Source organism: Sinohyriopsis cumingii, unplaced genomic scaffold, assembly GCF_028554795.1.
Source record: "Sinohyriopsis cumingii isolate HCF-2022 unplaced genomic scaffold, ASM2855479v2 utg000488l, whole genome shotgun sequence".
Classification (NCBI taxonomy): domain Eukaryota; kingdom Metazoa; phylum Mollusca; class Bivalvia; order Unionida; family Unionidae; genus Sinohyriopsis; species Sinohyriopsis cumingii.
The window spans coordinates 288,389-306,091 of record NW_028315905.1 but is presented as its reverse complement, the minus strand read 5'-3'; the positions used below and the strand labels follow the sequence as shown (position 1 = coordinate 306,091).

Below are 17,703 nucleotides of genomic sequence, written 5' to 3'. Positions count from 1 at the left end.
TTTCAAAATACCGAAGGAAGATTACAAACCAGCAACGTCAAAATAACTGATATAATCAAGCGAGACGAATACCGCGATCATATTAGTCAGTTTACTCGTCAATCGGAGATGGTATTAAAATCTATTGCTGATATCGCCGATATTATAGCGAAGTTACCCCTGAAGGCCAATATCGCGGATGTAGAAAAATCCGACAAGGAGCTATCAGCGGCGATGCTTCTAAAGGCCGATAAAGCATTACACGACGATCTTCAGGACCGAGTGACAAAAAGATTTACCAAGCTAACTAACGATCTTAAAAAACTAGACGATACATCAAAAAATCTCAGTAAAAAACTCGACGAGGATATAAAAAAATTCATCGAAACCTCCTCAACTACACACAGCGATCTTACCGAGAAAACAAAGAAAATAAACGAAGATATCGCCCAAATCAACAGAGAGATTGAATCGGCACGTGCATTAATATTTCAAAAAGCCGATAGAACATCACATAACGATCTCATCGAGAAAATAAAATCCATCAACGAGGAAATTACCAAAATAAATACCGCGATGGGTCAAAAAGCCGATAGAACATCACATAATGATCTTACCGAGAAAACAAAGAAAATAAACGAAGATATCGCACAAATCAACAAAGATATTGAATCGGCACGTGCATTAATATTTCAAAAAGCCGATAGAACATCACATAACGACCTCAGCGAGAAAACAAGAAAAATTGACGAGGATATTACTAAAATCAGCGTAGATATTGACGTAATGCGTGAATTAATAAAACAAAAAGTTGATAAAACATGGCACAACGAGAAAACAAAATCCATCAACGATGATATTAACACGGTACGCCAAATCGTAAACGAAAAAGTCGATAAAACATCACACGATGATCTCCACGAGAAAACAAAAAAGATCAGCGAAGATGTTACTAAAATATCCGAGGAAATCTCCGCGGTGCGCCAAATCGCAAATGAAAAAGTCGATAAAACATTACACGATGACCTCAGCGAGAAAACAAGAAAAATCAGCGAAGATATTGCTAAAATTAACGATGAAATTAACGTGGTACGAGAATTAGCAAATGAAAAAGTCGATACATCAGTGAACGACGGAAAAATTCAAGAAATCAACGCGAAACTTCTCGACGCAACTACAAAAATTAACGATATTAACACAAAAATATCGTCGGAGAATCTTGGAAGATTTGCGCGTATTTATACACCAGTGGAATTAATGACAGAAGATACTAGTTATTTTATGTCACTTGTGGTACAAACAAAGGGAGCCAAATGGACGCCCTTTGGAAATCTTGATACTTTTGTCGCGCCGTTTGATGGGGTATATCGAGTACAATATATTTCCAAGATAAAATTTAAGGTAACAACCAGATTTCATGAAATTCATGAATATTATCCAGGATTTTTTATTATTTACATGGAGAAAAATGCCAGGGAAATATTTACAATAGAACCACCAGATAGAACCACGACAGAACCAACGCATTATCGTGCAATATTCGAATATTTATCACCTTGAATCCAATTAGTCAGGTAAATTAACTAATAAATGACTGCATCTGACTACCGTTACAATCAGGCGCGATCATGGCAGGATTCGCTAAAAAAACTCCTCGACGAGTATCAAACAAAAATAAAAAAATACCAGCGTAGATTAGTTATCATTGACGTCGCCGTGTACACGGTATCTGCGGTAGTCGCCGGTGCTGGAATAATTTTATCCGCGGTAACAACAATAGCGCCAATCGTTGCAACAATAATAATCTCGTCAACAACGACAATCGCTGGTGTTCTCAATATCGTAGCGAAAAAAATATCCTCGTGCACAAGTGAGAAGTTATCATTGTACAAAAACAAACTAACCAAGGTCAATGACGCGTATTCGAGATTATCATCGTTGCTTTCGGAGAGTCTCAACGATGGCGTTATCTCCGATCTAGAATTTTCGGCAATGATAAGTATTTACTCGGAGATTGAACAAATGAATATTAATAATGTCCGAACTAGCCCAGATCGTGACAAACACGACACCGCCGACAACAACGTTAATATCGTTAAGCTCAACTAAGCCAGAATTTAGCATCAATTTTCCAACACCAATCAGCGTCAAAGAAATTGCGTTAACACAATTGCGTGTCTACAACAGCTGGCCTAATGTTAGATCGAAATCATTTGGCAGATTATTATCAAACAATTCACTTGTTTTTGCCAACAAAAACAAACCCGATGGAACGCCTGATTGGATCGTCGTTGGCATACCAACAGGCAGTTACGAAATTGATCAGCTGGATAAGGAATTTACCACCAGAATATCAAATATAACCGGCGATGCTACTCCGGGAATAAAGATATCTGCGCACGATCCCACGCTGTCATCGATGATAGAAGTGAAATCACCATACATGGTAGATATTTACCAATCATCGATTAGAACCATATTAGGTTGGCCTGAAATCGCACCTCTAGCAAAACCAAAAAAATCAGATTTTATTATTCCAGGTTGGTACGAGGAAGCTCCTCCAGAACTACCGGAACCAAAAAAAGAAGATTTTACCACCGACGAAGGATGGTATGGAGATATCAAACACAAACCTCTGATCCACAGCGCCATCAACCTCATAAATAACCACAAATTTAACTGGGTAATGTTCGCTTTTACTTTTATTAACGAAAGAATTCTCTCGTGGTTGCCTCTTCCTAAAATTCCCCCCGGCGTGGAAATCTTCGACGCTACCCACATTAAGATAATAGCCCCCATAGACGGTATCTTGGTAAGAAGAACCCTCGACGAATTTATTCAAGAACATAAATTACAATTAAATTTATTGCGGGAATCCTTTCATGAATGCATCTTAAATAAATCAGGCTCATGTAGCGAAATTATCAAACGCGTGAAAATTTTAAATCAACTCGCGAATGATGTTGAATATTATCATGGAATGTTTATTCAGGCGATAGTCGACGATATATCAATTGCCGATTATGTTCTTCCTATTAGCAAATTCGAGTTGATCAGAAATTCAGGAGAAAAACAAAAATTCATGAGAGTATTTGGATTAACCGAGGAAACGCTACCAAATTTCAAATTTCCTGATTATGACGTTGATAAAATGAGAAAATCCGTCACTGATACCATCGATGATTTATTTCCGAAGTTACATGCCGCGTGGACTAAAAATGTACAATTGGAATTGATTCTCAAACACAATAACGATCCCGCCGGGCAAGGGCGGCATATCTCGCCAGGTATCGTTAATATAACGGAAGTTATCGCGATTTATCTTCACGCGGATGTTGTCGAGGGCAGCTACAATGTTGATTCGTCAGAGTCAAATCAAGCACAGCAGGGATTTATCTTGTATTCGTTTTCACCTAGCGCATCTCCGGGTTTTTTGATAATAAAAGAACCAGTAAATCCGTTTTACCTAAGATGTCATAATCGATTATTGTCGAGGATAAATTTCAAACTAACGGATCAGAAAGGAAATTTGCTTGATATCCGCGGGGAAACTGTTAGTATCAATCTGCTGGTAAGATCGTAAATCTGTCCACGGGGAAAAACAAGCCAAAAAAATAAATAAAATCCAGGGAATTTTTTTAAATTAATATATTTTTTTAATTTTTTTTTTTTTTTTTGTTGTTTGCGGAAATATTCAGGAAAATTCAAGAGTCTGCGATTTCCTTGGCCTTGCTCTCATCGACAAGTTTTTTCAGCTGTCTGATGCGTGAACTTGTAATTTTTTTTTATTCGTATGCTTCTGATAAAATCAATCTAGCTTTTTCTACCAGCGTCGATAATTTAACAAAATCCTCGACGCGATCATCGCTGACTGTCGCAAGTGATTGATACATCGCAATCTGGATTTTCTTTATTAATTTGTACTCTGACGGCAGCGTGTATTTGTATTCAAGTTTCCCCTGAACAATCGTCTCGAATTCGGATCGGATTTTATTCGCGTCCAACTCCGAGGGAAGATTTATTTTTTTCTTTCTCAGATCATCGATGGCTTCGATGATGTTATTTATGGTTTGTTCATTCATGTTATATTAATTTTGTAATATTCAATTATTCTTCGTCGAATATTATTGGGATATAGGAAAATTCGATCCAAGTGCCGAGATTATACGAAAATGTTGCATTGATTATTTTTTCTGCCGCACGTTGCACCGATGCTTTACTAATATTATAATATCTTGCAGCTGCGCTCATCGATTCGAATATCATCTCCTCACCTGTTTCTCGATTTATCGATTTAACCGCTTTAGCTGGTCGCCGTATGCCACCGGTATTACCAAATCTTGAATTTTCACTCGGAGTTACCGCGCGAAGATTGGATATTTTATTATTAAGTTTATTTCCGTCAATGTGGTCAATGACCAAATTATTCTTGATGAGTCCGTGATAACACTCGAAAACAAATCTGTGGCATAAATAACTTACTCCACTAAAGTTATGCAATAGATAACCCGAATTGCTAACCCTACCAACATTTTTCTTCGTTCTGATATGTCTGACAACACCATCCGATGATGCCTCGTATCCCATGATCGTAGGATGAGATTTATACTCGTGTGTGATTTTCATTGCAGGAATCGTTGATTTTGGATTCATATACAATATTCTGTTTGTTTAAATCGTAATTTGCCTTGAATCGATTAATATAATCTTCTTCGCGTGTTATTATCGACGAGGATCTTTTTTCATAATATCGCCGCAATTCCCGATAATTTTTCCCTCCACAAGCCAGACACAATCGAGTTTTTCCTCGAGTGCCAACTTGGCAAACTAAGCACCGCTGTGGTCCTTTACTGCCTCGTCGAATCGCATATATGTGAGCGCCACAATAATCACCTCTGCAGGATTTGTCGCATGATTTTGTTGATCCGATTGGTATCCATTTGCATTGCATTATATAATTTAGATATTTGTCTAAAATATAATAATGGATGTATTTGATCTTGATGAGGCAGAATATATCATTCCTGAGGTTGATCGCGCCAAAAAAGAATTTTTCGATGATGGGGCGATTCACACTTGGTCGACATGGAAAACTAACGCTGTTGATGCTACGATGAATCTGGAGCGGGCCAAGAAGATAATCGAGCATATAAAATCCGAACATAAAGAAGAACGATTTATCTTCGGAATAAAATTTATTGCACAAATGCCTGACGACACTTGGATTATTCGCGATAAACGAGATCCAATACGTGGCGGTAAGAAAAATGTTATTCTCGATAAAAATTCGAAGCCAGGATTATTATTGGGAATTGACGGTCCTTATTATGCTAGGGGGTATCCATCTAGTGCAGTTGTTTATGGAATTTATCGGCTAAATAACAACCCGGATGTGAAAAATCTACCCGCGATGAAAGAATCACCGATGATAAACTGCGTGGCTGAGCGTGTTATCGAGCACATGAAAAACGCTCGTCGTGGATCCGGTCTGACTCAGTTGAGGTTGGATAAAATTAACTCATGGGCGAAGACAGTTGTTGATGGCGCATCGATTGACGATGTTGCTGTGTTGAGCAAGAAACTTAAATTTCCTATTACCGTGAAAACGCTATCGGGAGAAATATTATATTCGTCGCCGTATAAATCTCGAGGAGTACCAATCGAGATTGTTGATCATAATTCACATGCGTGGTCGCAGTCGGTAATGATATTTCCGCGGAATCGTGCTGTTAAATTTTATCCCGTGGAAAATTCTGCGAAGGATAATTCCGATGCCATGTTCCGATATATCAAAATATTAGCCGCATCTGATCCAATATCGGTTTGGTTATTCTCGAGTGAAGAAAAATACGATCAGTTTATCTTGCCGCGAGGAGATATTTACCGTGATGAAAAATTACATGAATCTATGAAAAATATCGCGCTGAAATATTCGTCAAATCCTGATCAGTTATTAACGAACTGCTTTACGGTTCCATCTGTTGCTGCTCACGCTGCCAGAGAAAGAAACTCGTGGAAACCCACAAGGAATGAATATCTCACTGATATTCAACTTAGTTGTGTCGAATACGGCCATGGCGGATTGTGGAATACCAAATATTATTTCGAAGATATGATCTCCGTTGATATGAGCGCGTGCTATCCTGGAAGTTTCCTCGGATATGGCGATTGTGCGGATTATTTTGCTAAATTTGGCCATCCCACCAGCGAGATGACGAGAGTAGCGATTAACGGACCGTTACCTGATTTTGTCATGACCGGATTCGCTTATGTAACTTCATTCGAGTTTGCTGAAAATTTACATAAAATTTGCTATATTTGGTTCGGTCGGCATTTCTCTCAACGCAGATGGGTCCCTACGGTTTTGTTGAGGTATATGCTGGATTCGTCAATGTTAATATCGTTGACGGTTAGCGAGGTGATTATATCGTATAGAAAACAAACTGAAGTGTGGTTGCCGACGGATTGTGAAAACGCGAAGGATATTGGAAGAAAAATAATTGGCAAATTTACTCAAGGAGGATCCGTTGATCATAAACATCGACACGCTAGGTTGTTTATCAACGATGCCGAAATGGACTTTATTATTGCCGATACGGTATCGCGTGGAATATTCTGCAACAGAGAAAATATTATCATTGACGGAGAAAAATTGGGTACCGTAATCACTTATCTCGACGGAGAATCAGCGCAGTATACGCATTTGAGATCATCGATGCTAGCTTATGTGAGTATAAATTTACTGTCGATGATAAATAAATTTTCTGATATCGCGGTAAGGGTAGCAACGGACTCGTTTTATATCGATAAGAAATATCAATATAGGCTGGAGAATTTAATCGCCGATGGTTCTTGGGGAACTTGGAGGATAAAAAACGAGGATATCCTAGATTACTGTGAGGACGCTGATGTCGAAGATTGCGATAAATTTCATCGAGATAAATTTGAGGAAATATCGACGGCTGCATCCGCATTTGACCCAATTTCACGTAACAAATTTGTTTACCTAAATGGTCCTGGTGGTAGCGGTAAAACAACGCGAGCGATAAATTTATTTGCGAAATCTGATATGATAGTGTTGACTCCAACTCACAGATTAGCGCGAGAAATAAGGCAACGCGACGTTGATTCTTGCACGTATCATAGTTATTTCAAATACAGCGGTGGATTATGGGATTCGGCTCGTATGGGAAATAAATATATCAACAAAATTATAATATTTGATGAAATTTGCACAGTAAATTTAGTTGTATTAAAATCGTTCCTAACCTGGCTGGAGGAGAAAAATACCGCTGTGATAATGTGCGGAGATCATGGCCAACCTGATCCGATTGATGGTGAATCTCCTCACGAATGGCTCAGGAACTTTGTTGACTATTATGAGGAAATCGACGCCGATTATAGATCCGATGATATTTTACTGACTGAATTTAAGAAATTAATTCGATTACAACCGAATAAAATTCAATGCGATGTGATGAGAAGAATAATCGACGAGACTCCGATGGATATTTTTCTAAATTTGTGGCGTCCCGATCATTTGATCGTTGCTAGTAGAAAAATTGTTCGCGATGGCATTCAGGAAATGTTATTCAAGTTGCATTGCGAGAAATTTCCAACATTGCAGGTGCCGTTGTGTTACAGGCCCGCTGATACCAGAAAACAAAATATCAGTGTTACTTTACCCTGCGGAGAGGAAAAGATCCTGGTCTTGAACGATATTATTCTTGTTGATATTAATCTTGTTAATGATGCGATAAACGCAGAAAGATCGCCATGGAAACTAGGATATGCAACAACGATACATTCATCGCAGGGATTGACCGTAGATGGTCAAGTTTGGATCGTCGATGATAGAATTTCCTGGTCAAATTTAGTTTATTTAGCCGTGTCAAGAGTAAGAAAATTATCTCAGTTAGGTAGAATTCGGTTTCACATTAATGACGCTGGCGGTAGTTGAGTATCTTTCGGTATTATTTGTAATTCCTCCTTGGTAAATCCGCGTTGTGGCGCTAGCGAATCTAGGAAATAAATTGCTGGTCTTCCCGATGATCTTGTTACGGCTGATATTTTGTGTGTCGTAACGCTCCAATTTGGATCGGTTGCTCTTTTTCTTCCTCCTTCAGCCTCGCCTTCTTTATATAAGTACCGGACAGTGACGCTACCTAATACAGGCGGAATTGCGGAATCTCGCTTTAGGGGTATATTTGTTTTTGTAATTGCAATTGCGGGTTTCATTGCTATTGTTCTCGTTGTCTCGTTATTTAGTGCGTTAATCACGTGAGGCAACCTCGATACCCAATCATGAGATCGATTATCTTGGATGAATTCACGCGCGTACTGATATCCAAATAATCGTTCTGCAAGAGTTTTATTGAATCTTTCGACGATAGCCTGATTGTGATGAACACCTACAATACCGCGACGGATTTTAACATTATTCTTTTTCATCAATGAAGTAACCGCGCCAAGAAATTCTCGACCTGGATCAACCTGGAGAAGCTTCGGCCAGGTCAACGGGGATCGTGAATAAATTTCGCTAAACGCCTTAGCGATCTCCGTTGCTGTTTTATTCGATAACGGTTCCGCTTCCTTGTATCTGCTAGCGATATCAACAACCGTCAACACATACTTGTATGTGACTCCGTCGACGGTATCGTAAGGAAGAAACATTAAATCAGCTTGATGAACTTCATTAGGGACGCTGACTGAGAAACTCGCATACGGTATTCTCTTAGGCGGAGGAAGATAAATTTGCCAGACTGCCTGTTTCGATAACCACGATTCAGCGGTGGATTGTTTTACTTTTGCTGCCTTGGCGAGTTTGGCTATTGCTGATTTTCCTCGCCAAAAACCTCGCGGAGAATAATATATTTGCTCCATTATTATTTACCAGCGCCGAGTACTAATTTACCTTTCATCGCACCTTTTATCAACCAAGTTGCCAATTTTTCTTTGAAACTTTTGTCAGGAATCGCGTTTAGTGCGTGAATTAGCCTAATATCAGCGAGATGTCTTTGTTGTAAATCCCCGCTGCGATACGCAAGATCATGATAGTAACACGCGTTATCGATGGCGTTTACTGGATCTTCGCCGGGATTTGGTTGATTATTATCGTTGAGTCTTATATCGAGCCTCGTACCAGGTCCGCAGTAATTGTATCCTGGCAGATGCTTTTCTCCGGGATATTTCGCCCAGGGCAACCCAGGTAGATTTTTCATGGAGGCGGTAATGTCTCCTCCGGTTCTTCTATTTTTTTTTTTACAAATCTGAATTTGCGCGTATTACAAACTTCGCATTCTCCTGCAATTGCGTTCCTGTTATTGCGTGTGACGATTTCGGTTGGATTTATCGTAGCTGTGCGCGTGCGACACTTAACACAATATAGATCCATGTATTCTAGTAACATGAATGTAATTGATTTTTCCGCCACGAAGAAACGCGAGCAAGCGAAACACAACGCGGTATTACCGAATTCGATAAGGATGATAATTATTGGCCCGTCTGGTTCTGGAAAGACTCAATTGTTGCTAAATTTGATAATGCGATGGCTAAAATGGGACAAATTGTATTTGGTTGCACCGTCCGTTGATGATCAGCGATGTTATCAAGTGCTAAAGGAATTTAGTGATAATACCGACGAAGGCACGATCGAATTCATCACAGACATCAATGAAACTCCATCCGTGGAAAATTTAGATGGCGATGTTAATAATCTTGTTGTTTTCGATGATGTTATGCTGGATAAGCAAACTAATCCGGCTAGGATATTCTCGCGTGGCCGACACAAGAACACCGATGTGATTTACGTGACACAGAGATATACGCAAATTCCAAAGGTGATTAGGGACAATTGCAATATTTTATCAGTTTTCAATGGCGTCGATACTCACACGTTGAGAAATATTCATCAGACTTGGTGCAACGGCGATATGGACATAAACAAATTCAAAAATTTCTTCAGCCGCGCCCAGGCAACACCGCATGGTTTTATCACGATTAATCTTCATGATCCGCGTAGTAGATATCGAATCGGTCTCGATCAAATTTATTCATGAAAAGGCAGCCAAATCCTTTGTGCAAAAAAACACCAGAATAAATTCCCCCCCCCCCCCTAAAATCCTTGTCTAGAATCATTGAATTTGCACACAAAAAATTGCAGTCGGGAGTGAATTTACGCAAATTAATTCTCGCAGGAAGGCTTATTTTTGAAATCTGAGGCTTCTACGGGAAATGTTCTCGTAGGAAGCTTTATTTGGTCTGGAACGTCTGGTCTGTAGAACTTCCCTGCTGCTTCATTGTTTATTTACTACTTTCTTTGTAACTTTCTGTTTTGGATCACATTTGCTTTCTTTTTACTCAGTTTCCTAATTATGGGTAACCGTTACTATTCACATCTATCAAAATTATCTTTGGAGAAGAAATAATTTGGTTTGGTGTCAGTCATTAACCCCGTTTGTTCACATATCTAAAATTCGCGTGAGAACAAAATGCCATTTGCATTGTCTACATAAGCAGTCGTATGAAATGGTGTTTTTGCCTCATTCGCTAATCTATGTGTCCTCAGCCATGTTTAGCGAAATGCACACTTTTAAAATCCATCCATAGGGCATCGTATTTTCTTATGTTTAGTTGCGCATTTTATTTGGGCATTTTGGTTACAAGCAAACAACTGCAGAACCAGAAAAGCAGTAGATATGAAGTGGGCATGCTAGAGCGTTCAACAACCTCAAAAACCCCATAGTCACTGACTATGTTGTCAATAAAAGAGGCCCAAAAGATGTAAGAATTTTCCGAAACATAGTCAGAGGACATTGATAAGTAGGTGAATCTGGCAGTAACCTTAGAAATGGATAAATGAGAACGAATGAATTGACAGTTTATCCAAGCACTGACCAAAATTTAAGTCCAAACCCTTTTTGACAGATACACACCAAGTATTTCCACATTTCGTTTTAATTATAATATCACGATATTACACTGCATTTGATTATTGTGTATTGTACTGGTTTATACTGCAGTGTATCGTACTGTACGATACTTTGTATTTTTTTAAAAATCTTGATTGAGTGATGTAATAATTCTTTGATGTATTTCAAAAATGTTAATCGCTAAATTCCACATAATTAATGCTGACTTAAGATGAGAAGTTCAAGACAAAATACGCACCTTGTTCCATTTTTATTTATTTGTTTATTGTATATTAATTAGCATGCGAGGTTTGTTTCCAAATTATCATATATGTGAAAGAATATGACATCTACTAACTTTTATAGCTTTCTATTCTGGACGGACATTGGTGGGACGGTCAAGATCGAACGGTCAAGCTTGTCCGGAAAGAAGCGGAAGGTGTTAATTTATTCCGAACTTATATTGCCATACAGTATAGTAGCTGATGTTCGCACCCAGAACATCTTTTGGATAGATGATGGAAGGGACTCCATTGAGTCTGCGCAGTACGACGGAACAGGACGACAAATTATAGCACGAATCACACAGGCTTCCTTGTTTGATATTGAAGTATTCAAGGTAACTGACGGAAGAAAACATCTGTAAAAGAATTATGATGGTTTCAAATTTATTTTACAATCTTTAATTACTTGGCGGAATTGCTTTGCAAATAAGCCGTTTTAGATCTCGTCCACATCGATTTTAGCAAACATTCATGCACAGCCAATACATTAGGTATTGTGATATTTGGTTATTATGGACATTTATATTTGTGACATTACACTGGCATTATATTCAATAGCATGGTATCAGATGTAAGTAATGGGTACCATTTAGGCAGTGTTCCATTATTTGATGATTTCCGAATCAAATCCAGTCTTATAAATGTAAAGATACTTTTGTTTTAATATCAGTGCCGGATTAAACCCTTTTGAGGTCCTTAGGCAGTCGAAATCTTGAGGCCCACCTCGCAAATTAGATGCTCATACGTTTTTAATTTTATCAACCAACAATTTTAATAAACCAATTTTATTACACAAAACAAATATTAACAATTATTAGTGTTTTTAAACAAATTAACATTTCGTGTTATCAAACAAAAATTATTAAATAACTATAGTCGCGGGGCCCCTAAAAGGCGTGGGGCCCATAGGCTGATCCCTACTCTTCCTATTTGGTAATATGGCACTGTTTAATAGCAAAGCAGCGGCTAGCAAAGTCAACACAGAGGTCGATTTTAATTGGGATTTGGTCGATTTTCTCTCTTTTTGCGCAAGAATTTGTTCAGGTACCAGTGCCTTCGCCACCCTTTCCTTCTTTATCACACGTCGATGATTTTAAACAAAGACAGAAAGAAGAATTGGAGAATTTTTTACAGCAGCAGAGAGAAGCAGAACAAGCTTTTCTCCTTCAACAACAACAATAAGAAGAGGCAAGAAGAAGGAAACGACAGGAAGAAGAAGAAAAAGCAGAGAAGACACAAGGTCTTGGAGAGAAGGAAGACAGTGAAAGTCAAATGGTGACGGTACTCTTAGACATTTTGGCAGAGATAAGGAGTCTGAAACAAATGTAGCAGACTTGTTTAATACGACCCAAGAGAAAACGACCTTCCCGACCCAAAGAACCCAACCCCGTCATCACACCTTCGACGTCTGCGATATCACCCCATGTCATTTCTAATAAATCATGGACAGGAGCCAGTCCAGAAGTATGCCTTGGCAACTGCTTAAGGCAGTTAAAGCTGATTACGTCCCGTTCCTGAGGCTTTTGTTTTTTATATCAAAAAACACCGAACGGTCCTTTTCAGGGTCACCCACTTCTCTCGAAAAAGAGATAGTATCCATTTTGCCAAAATCAATTAAAACTCAAAATCCCTTTTTTACCCCATGTGAATGAATATAGTTCCTTATTCTACAAAATCAAAACCAAGATACACTTTCGTTTACTGTCTGGTCTATTCTGTTACAAAATTTTACAATCCAATATCACTATACAACACCTTAAAAAGTTCAAATACTTCTTCTGTGTCTTTGTTCACTCTCTCTGTTTTTTTTTAATTTCTCCACTTTCACAGTTTATTCCTCCCCTTTTTCCTCACTTTCTCCGCATCTTCTTTTCTTCTCTTTTATCTCTTTCTGGACGTCTCTGGGTTCTTCCTTTGGGGAGGGTACCTCTTCTTCCTGTTCCGAACTCCTCTCTCCCTCTTGCTCCTGTTGTTTCTTGGAGCATTCTGAAAACAATGTCCTTTCTCTAGACAATGATAACATGTATCTTGCCTTTTGTCTTTTCTGATACTTGTCTTGCTTTTATGACTTCAGGAAACTCTGTAGCAAAATGCCCTTTCTCCTTACAGATATAGCAATTATCTTGACTTTTATCTCAAAAGGCGGGGGAGTAGTCCGTCGGCTTGTCTGACGAAAACTTTCTTATGACACCTCGCAAAGCTCTGATCAAAAGTTCGATCTGTGTGGGCTCTTCCATCGTTCTGGTCAGCTTGTTAGGGAAATGAATTTTGGAAGGGAAGACACACACCCTTTATATATACACTGGTCTGACATGAATATATAGCGGACCATGGCGTTTAAAATGTAATCATTTGACTTTTTCCTATCAAGATGAAACGATAGCATCATTTCGTGGAGAAAGGAGAATAAAGAAAGAGGCAGAAACGTGATTTATCATCTCGCACAGTAGCTGAAGTCTAGGCTCAAATTCAAGCCAGCGATTTTAAAGATGACATGAATGAGCGAGAAAAGTACTACCATATCTGACAGACGGAAAAGCGATCCTCTAGAAAATTTAGAACGACGGCTTACACGTATCCGGTGAAGTTTAAAGATTTTAAGTCCAAAGTATCGTTGGAGAAAGGAGAGGGGTTTAACACGGAGGTGTGGGATTATTTGTTAACCACACTGAAACGGCAATGTCAAACCACAGAAGACGATCCCTTGAGACTTTCCATTCATCACGACAGCTTGAACTTCTTTAATACGACCCAAGCAGAATTTAAACCTTCCAAAGTCATCCACAAGATTCAACACGTGTAAGAATCCAACGACAAGTTTCACATCACGATGGAAAAGCGATGTTGTTTATGACCCACTTGTCTCTTCTCCAAGCGACAGAACGCAAAAAGGTGTTATTGGCAGACTACCTTCGCAGCACCAAAAACGAATTAACAATCATCAAGACCAGATGTGTTTAGCCCGTACCATCGTGGTGGGACTGACGTGTGCCGACATTCTCGACGCGTTAGAATGGAAAAGAGCCTGTAAAACTATTCAACGATCGGACAGAGTCAAACAACGAAGAGAAGATGAACTCCTGTTACAGCAAGCAGGGCTCTTGAAAGACACCCCAGGTGGCATTCCTGAAATGCAAAAATTGAAAGTGCATCCTCAAGATGTGCGTGGACCTCTGTTGTTTCGAGGCAAAAATTTCAAAGACGGAAAATACATTCACGTCTGTTATCACGACGAACATTTCGATGCCATTACCAGTATCACTGGATTACGGAGATACAGATAATACTGTGATAAATGTGACTATGGCTATAACAGTCGAGAGCAACACAAGTATTCTGGATCGAAATGTTAGGTATGTTTGGCCTCTCAACTCTTTCTGGACGAAGGACAAGAAACTAACGCATTGCCAAGTTTGTCAAAGCACCTTTGTTAGCCCTGTCTATTACCAACAACATCTGAAGACACTTAGTTCACAGCAGAGACATGCTTGTCAACTCCTGAGATTGTGCCCAGCTTGTCGACAAGGAATACATACCAATAAGGCCAAGGCTCTCGTATGTCCAGAAAAGAAACGATGTCACATTTGCACCAAATCGTGAACTTGGAACACGAATGCTTCATTCAAAAAAAACATTCCAAACATCAAGAGGAAGATGACCAAAAGAAAGGCGATTTCATCTTTTTCGATTTCGAATGCCTGAAAGAGACCGGTATTCACATTCCTAATGTAAGCGTGGCTCACCGAGCGTTGGAGAATTGCATCCAAGAACCTATCTTTAGTCATTGCCCTCACTGCAGCAAGATTCCTGGAGGACGTGAAAATTCTTTCGGGGACAGATTTCGCCAAATCGGATTTTAGACCCCATCGACGAGACATGCAGCCAAGAGGACATCGAACGTTACAGAGATTGTCATCGCCATGCCACGGCGAAGGCTCACAATTTTTCGGGATACGATGGGCAATTTTCCTTCTCAGATACAATAGGGAACGAAGTACTGAACATCCTAAAGTGACTTTGAACGGAGCCAAAATCATTTCCATGCAAGTGGTACAAGTGCAGTATAAAGATTCGATGAGTTACTCGGCCATGCCTTTGAGTCGAATGCCTAAAACGTTTGGAATAACAGAAATGGTCAAAGGTTATTTTCCTCACTTTTTCAATACCGAAGCCTATCAACATGCCGTCCTACCCCATTTGCCTGAGGTCAAAGACTACAAACCCAAAAACATGCGTACCAAACAACAAGAAGCTTTCTACACTTGGTACAAGGTTCACGCCATGGACCCATTCGACTTTCAGGAAGAAATGTTAAAGTATTGTCGTTTCGACATGGATATTTTACGACGTTGCTGTGGAAAATTTCAAGAATTATTCATGGAACACGGAGGGGTCGATCCTTTGAAAGAAGTCTGCACTGTCGTCAAAGCGTCAATGATTCATGCCCAAAAATACCCTGTCTATCATCAGACCTCAAACGACGAACTTTGTCAAACGTCAATACTCGGTCAAAGCCATACGCTTGCTACATTACTTGTGCGACACTGAAGACAAATGGATACAACATTTCCGCAACGAAGGAGGCGAAAAGACAATCGGAACGTATTTGGTGGATTGTTGAGATTTAAAAAACCGCAAGATCGTATACGAGTTTAGCGGATGCTTATTTCACGGATGTCATATTTGCTATCCTCAAGGTGACACTAAAAATCAGTTTTTACAATGTACCATGGAAGACTTGTACGAGGCCACTTGTAAGCGACGCTTGAAGTTAAAACAGCAAGGATAGCAAGTGGTGGAAATGTGGGAACACGAGTACGATCGCCGTTTTCAAACCGATCCCGAGTTTAAACGCATGATGGAAAGTTACAAGCTGGTCGACCCTCTAAACCCGCGAGACAGTTTGTACGGAGGACGGACAAATGCCACCATCCCATTTTACCTCACCATTGCCAAAGAAAACTGATGTTTCCCTTGTGCCGTACTTGTGCCGAAAGGTGCAACCGAAACCGACCTTGTCAGCACACCCAGGAAGAACGAGCCTTGACTGGAACGTAGGTCAACTTGGAATTGTTGAAAGCTCTGGACCTGAGATACCAACTGCTAGAAGTGTACGAAATTTACCACTTTCCCAGGACACACAAGGGCGAACAAACTCAGAAAGGTATTTTCGCAGACTACCTGGATGCCTTTTTGAAATTGAAACAAGACGTCAGCGGATATCCTTCCCGATGCCACACACCCGAAGACCAACTGAAATTTAAAGAGAAATACTTGGAGCAGGAAGGTATCACTTTAGACCACGTGGAGAAAAACGAATGAAGGCGATCGTTTGCCAAAGTGATGCTTAATTGCTTGTGGGGTGAAACGGCACAACTATCGTCTTTCCCCAAAAGGAGTATTTCTCAGAATCTTCCCATAACTCGCAGATGATTCACCACAAAACCAAATACATGAAACACGTGGACGTCCTTCGTGAGGACTTGATCTTAGACAATTACTAAGAAGAAGTGGACCTTGTAGGAGCCGACGAATATTGAAATGTCATCAATGCGGCTTACGTGACAGCCCATACTTGGTTAAAATTGTACGAAGCTTTAAACCTGTTAGGAGATCGTGTCCTATACTTTAACACGTTTCGCCTGGGTCAACATCACCCTAAAATTGAAGCAGACTGTTTATGAGCTTGGACATACGAGCACACCGACAACAAGTTTTGCTAGCGGAGGTCCCAAAATGTACGGCTACGAATACGGGAACAAACAAGAAGTGCACACGGAGTGTAAGGTGAAGGGATTGATTCTCAGTTATTGCACCAGTCGAGTGGTGAACTTTGGCGTACTGAAACAAGCTTTACAGTCTGGACAGGATGGAAACTTTAAAGTGACCACCTACGAGCCGCACGAGATTGTACGTTTACCCACGCACCGAATCGTCAGTCGGCCTTTGGAAAAGGTGTATCAAATCGTGTATCAGAAGCGAGTACGGCTTCCCAACCTCTTCACTTTCATTCACGTCGATATTGGTCAGGATATCAAAAGTGACAACGTCTAAAACCGACAGTTCATTGTAGCTACCAAGACCAAGCGAAAAAGACGAATACCTTTAAACAGACATCATTCAAGTTCGGTGGTTCTCAAGAGGAGTGCGATGCTGTGCCTTGCGATGAGAAAGATGCCGTACGCTGTGACCTCAGCCATTCAATACCACATCATGGGAACTTTGTTATGACTACTACTACTACCACTACATCTACCGTGGAATGTGATGCTGTGCGTGTCAAATCTGACGGATGCGAAAGCGATACCACTCGTTATCATGTACTCTAGACTTTTTTCATTGTCAATGTCAACTTCCACGCGAGCCAATGCGTCTTCCAACCTACGGATGTCATCCGAAAATGAGCAAACTGTATTTCACCGTGCCTCATACAAATGAGCTTTTGAAAGACGAATATTTGCACCCTGTCCGTTTGCCTGAATACTGCTGCTTTGAAAGTCGATTCCAAATCTTCCAAGGAAAATGGCCTA

General features: G+C 39.9%; 1 protein-coding gene across 1 annotated transcript in view; it reads left to right on the top strand.

The window, feature by feature from the left end:
- Positions 1–17,703, top strand: part of LOC149773984 (low-density lipoprotein receptor-related protein 2-like) — an 88,451-nt gene that overhangs the window by 29,831 nt on the left and 40,917 nt on the right. Inside the window, exon 3 of the mRNA XM_089945930.1 lies at positions 11,256–11,508. Coding sequence (XP_089802056.1) covers positions 11,256–11,508 — 253 coding nt within the window. The remainder of the gene's footprint in view (positions 1–11,255; positions 11,509–17,703) is intronic.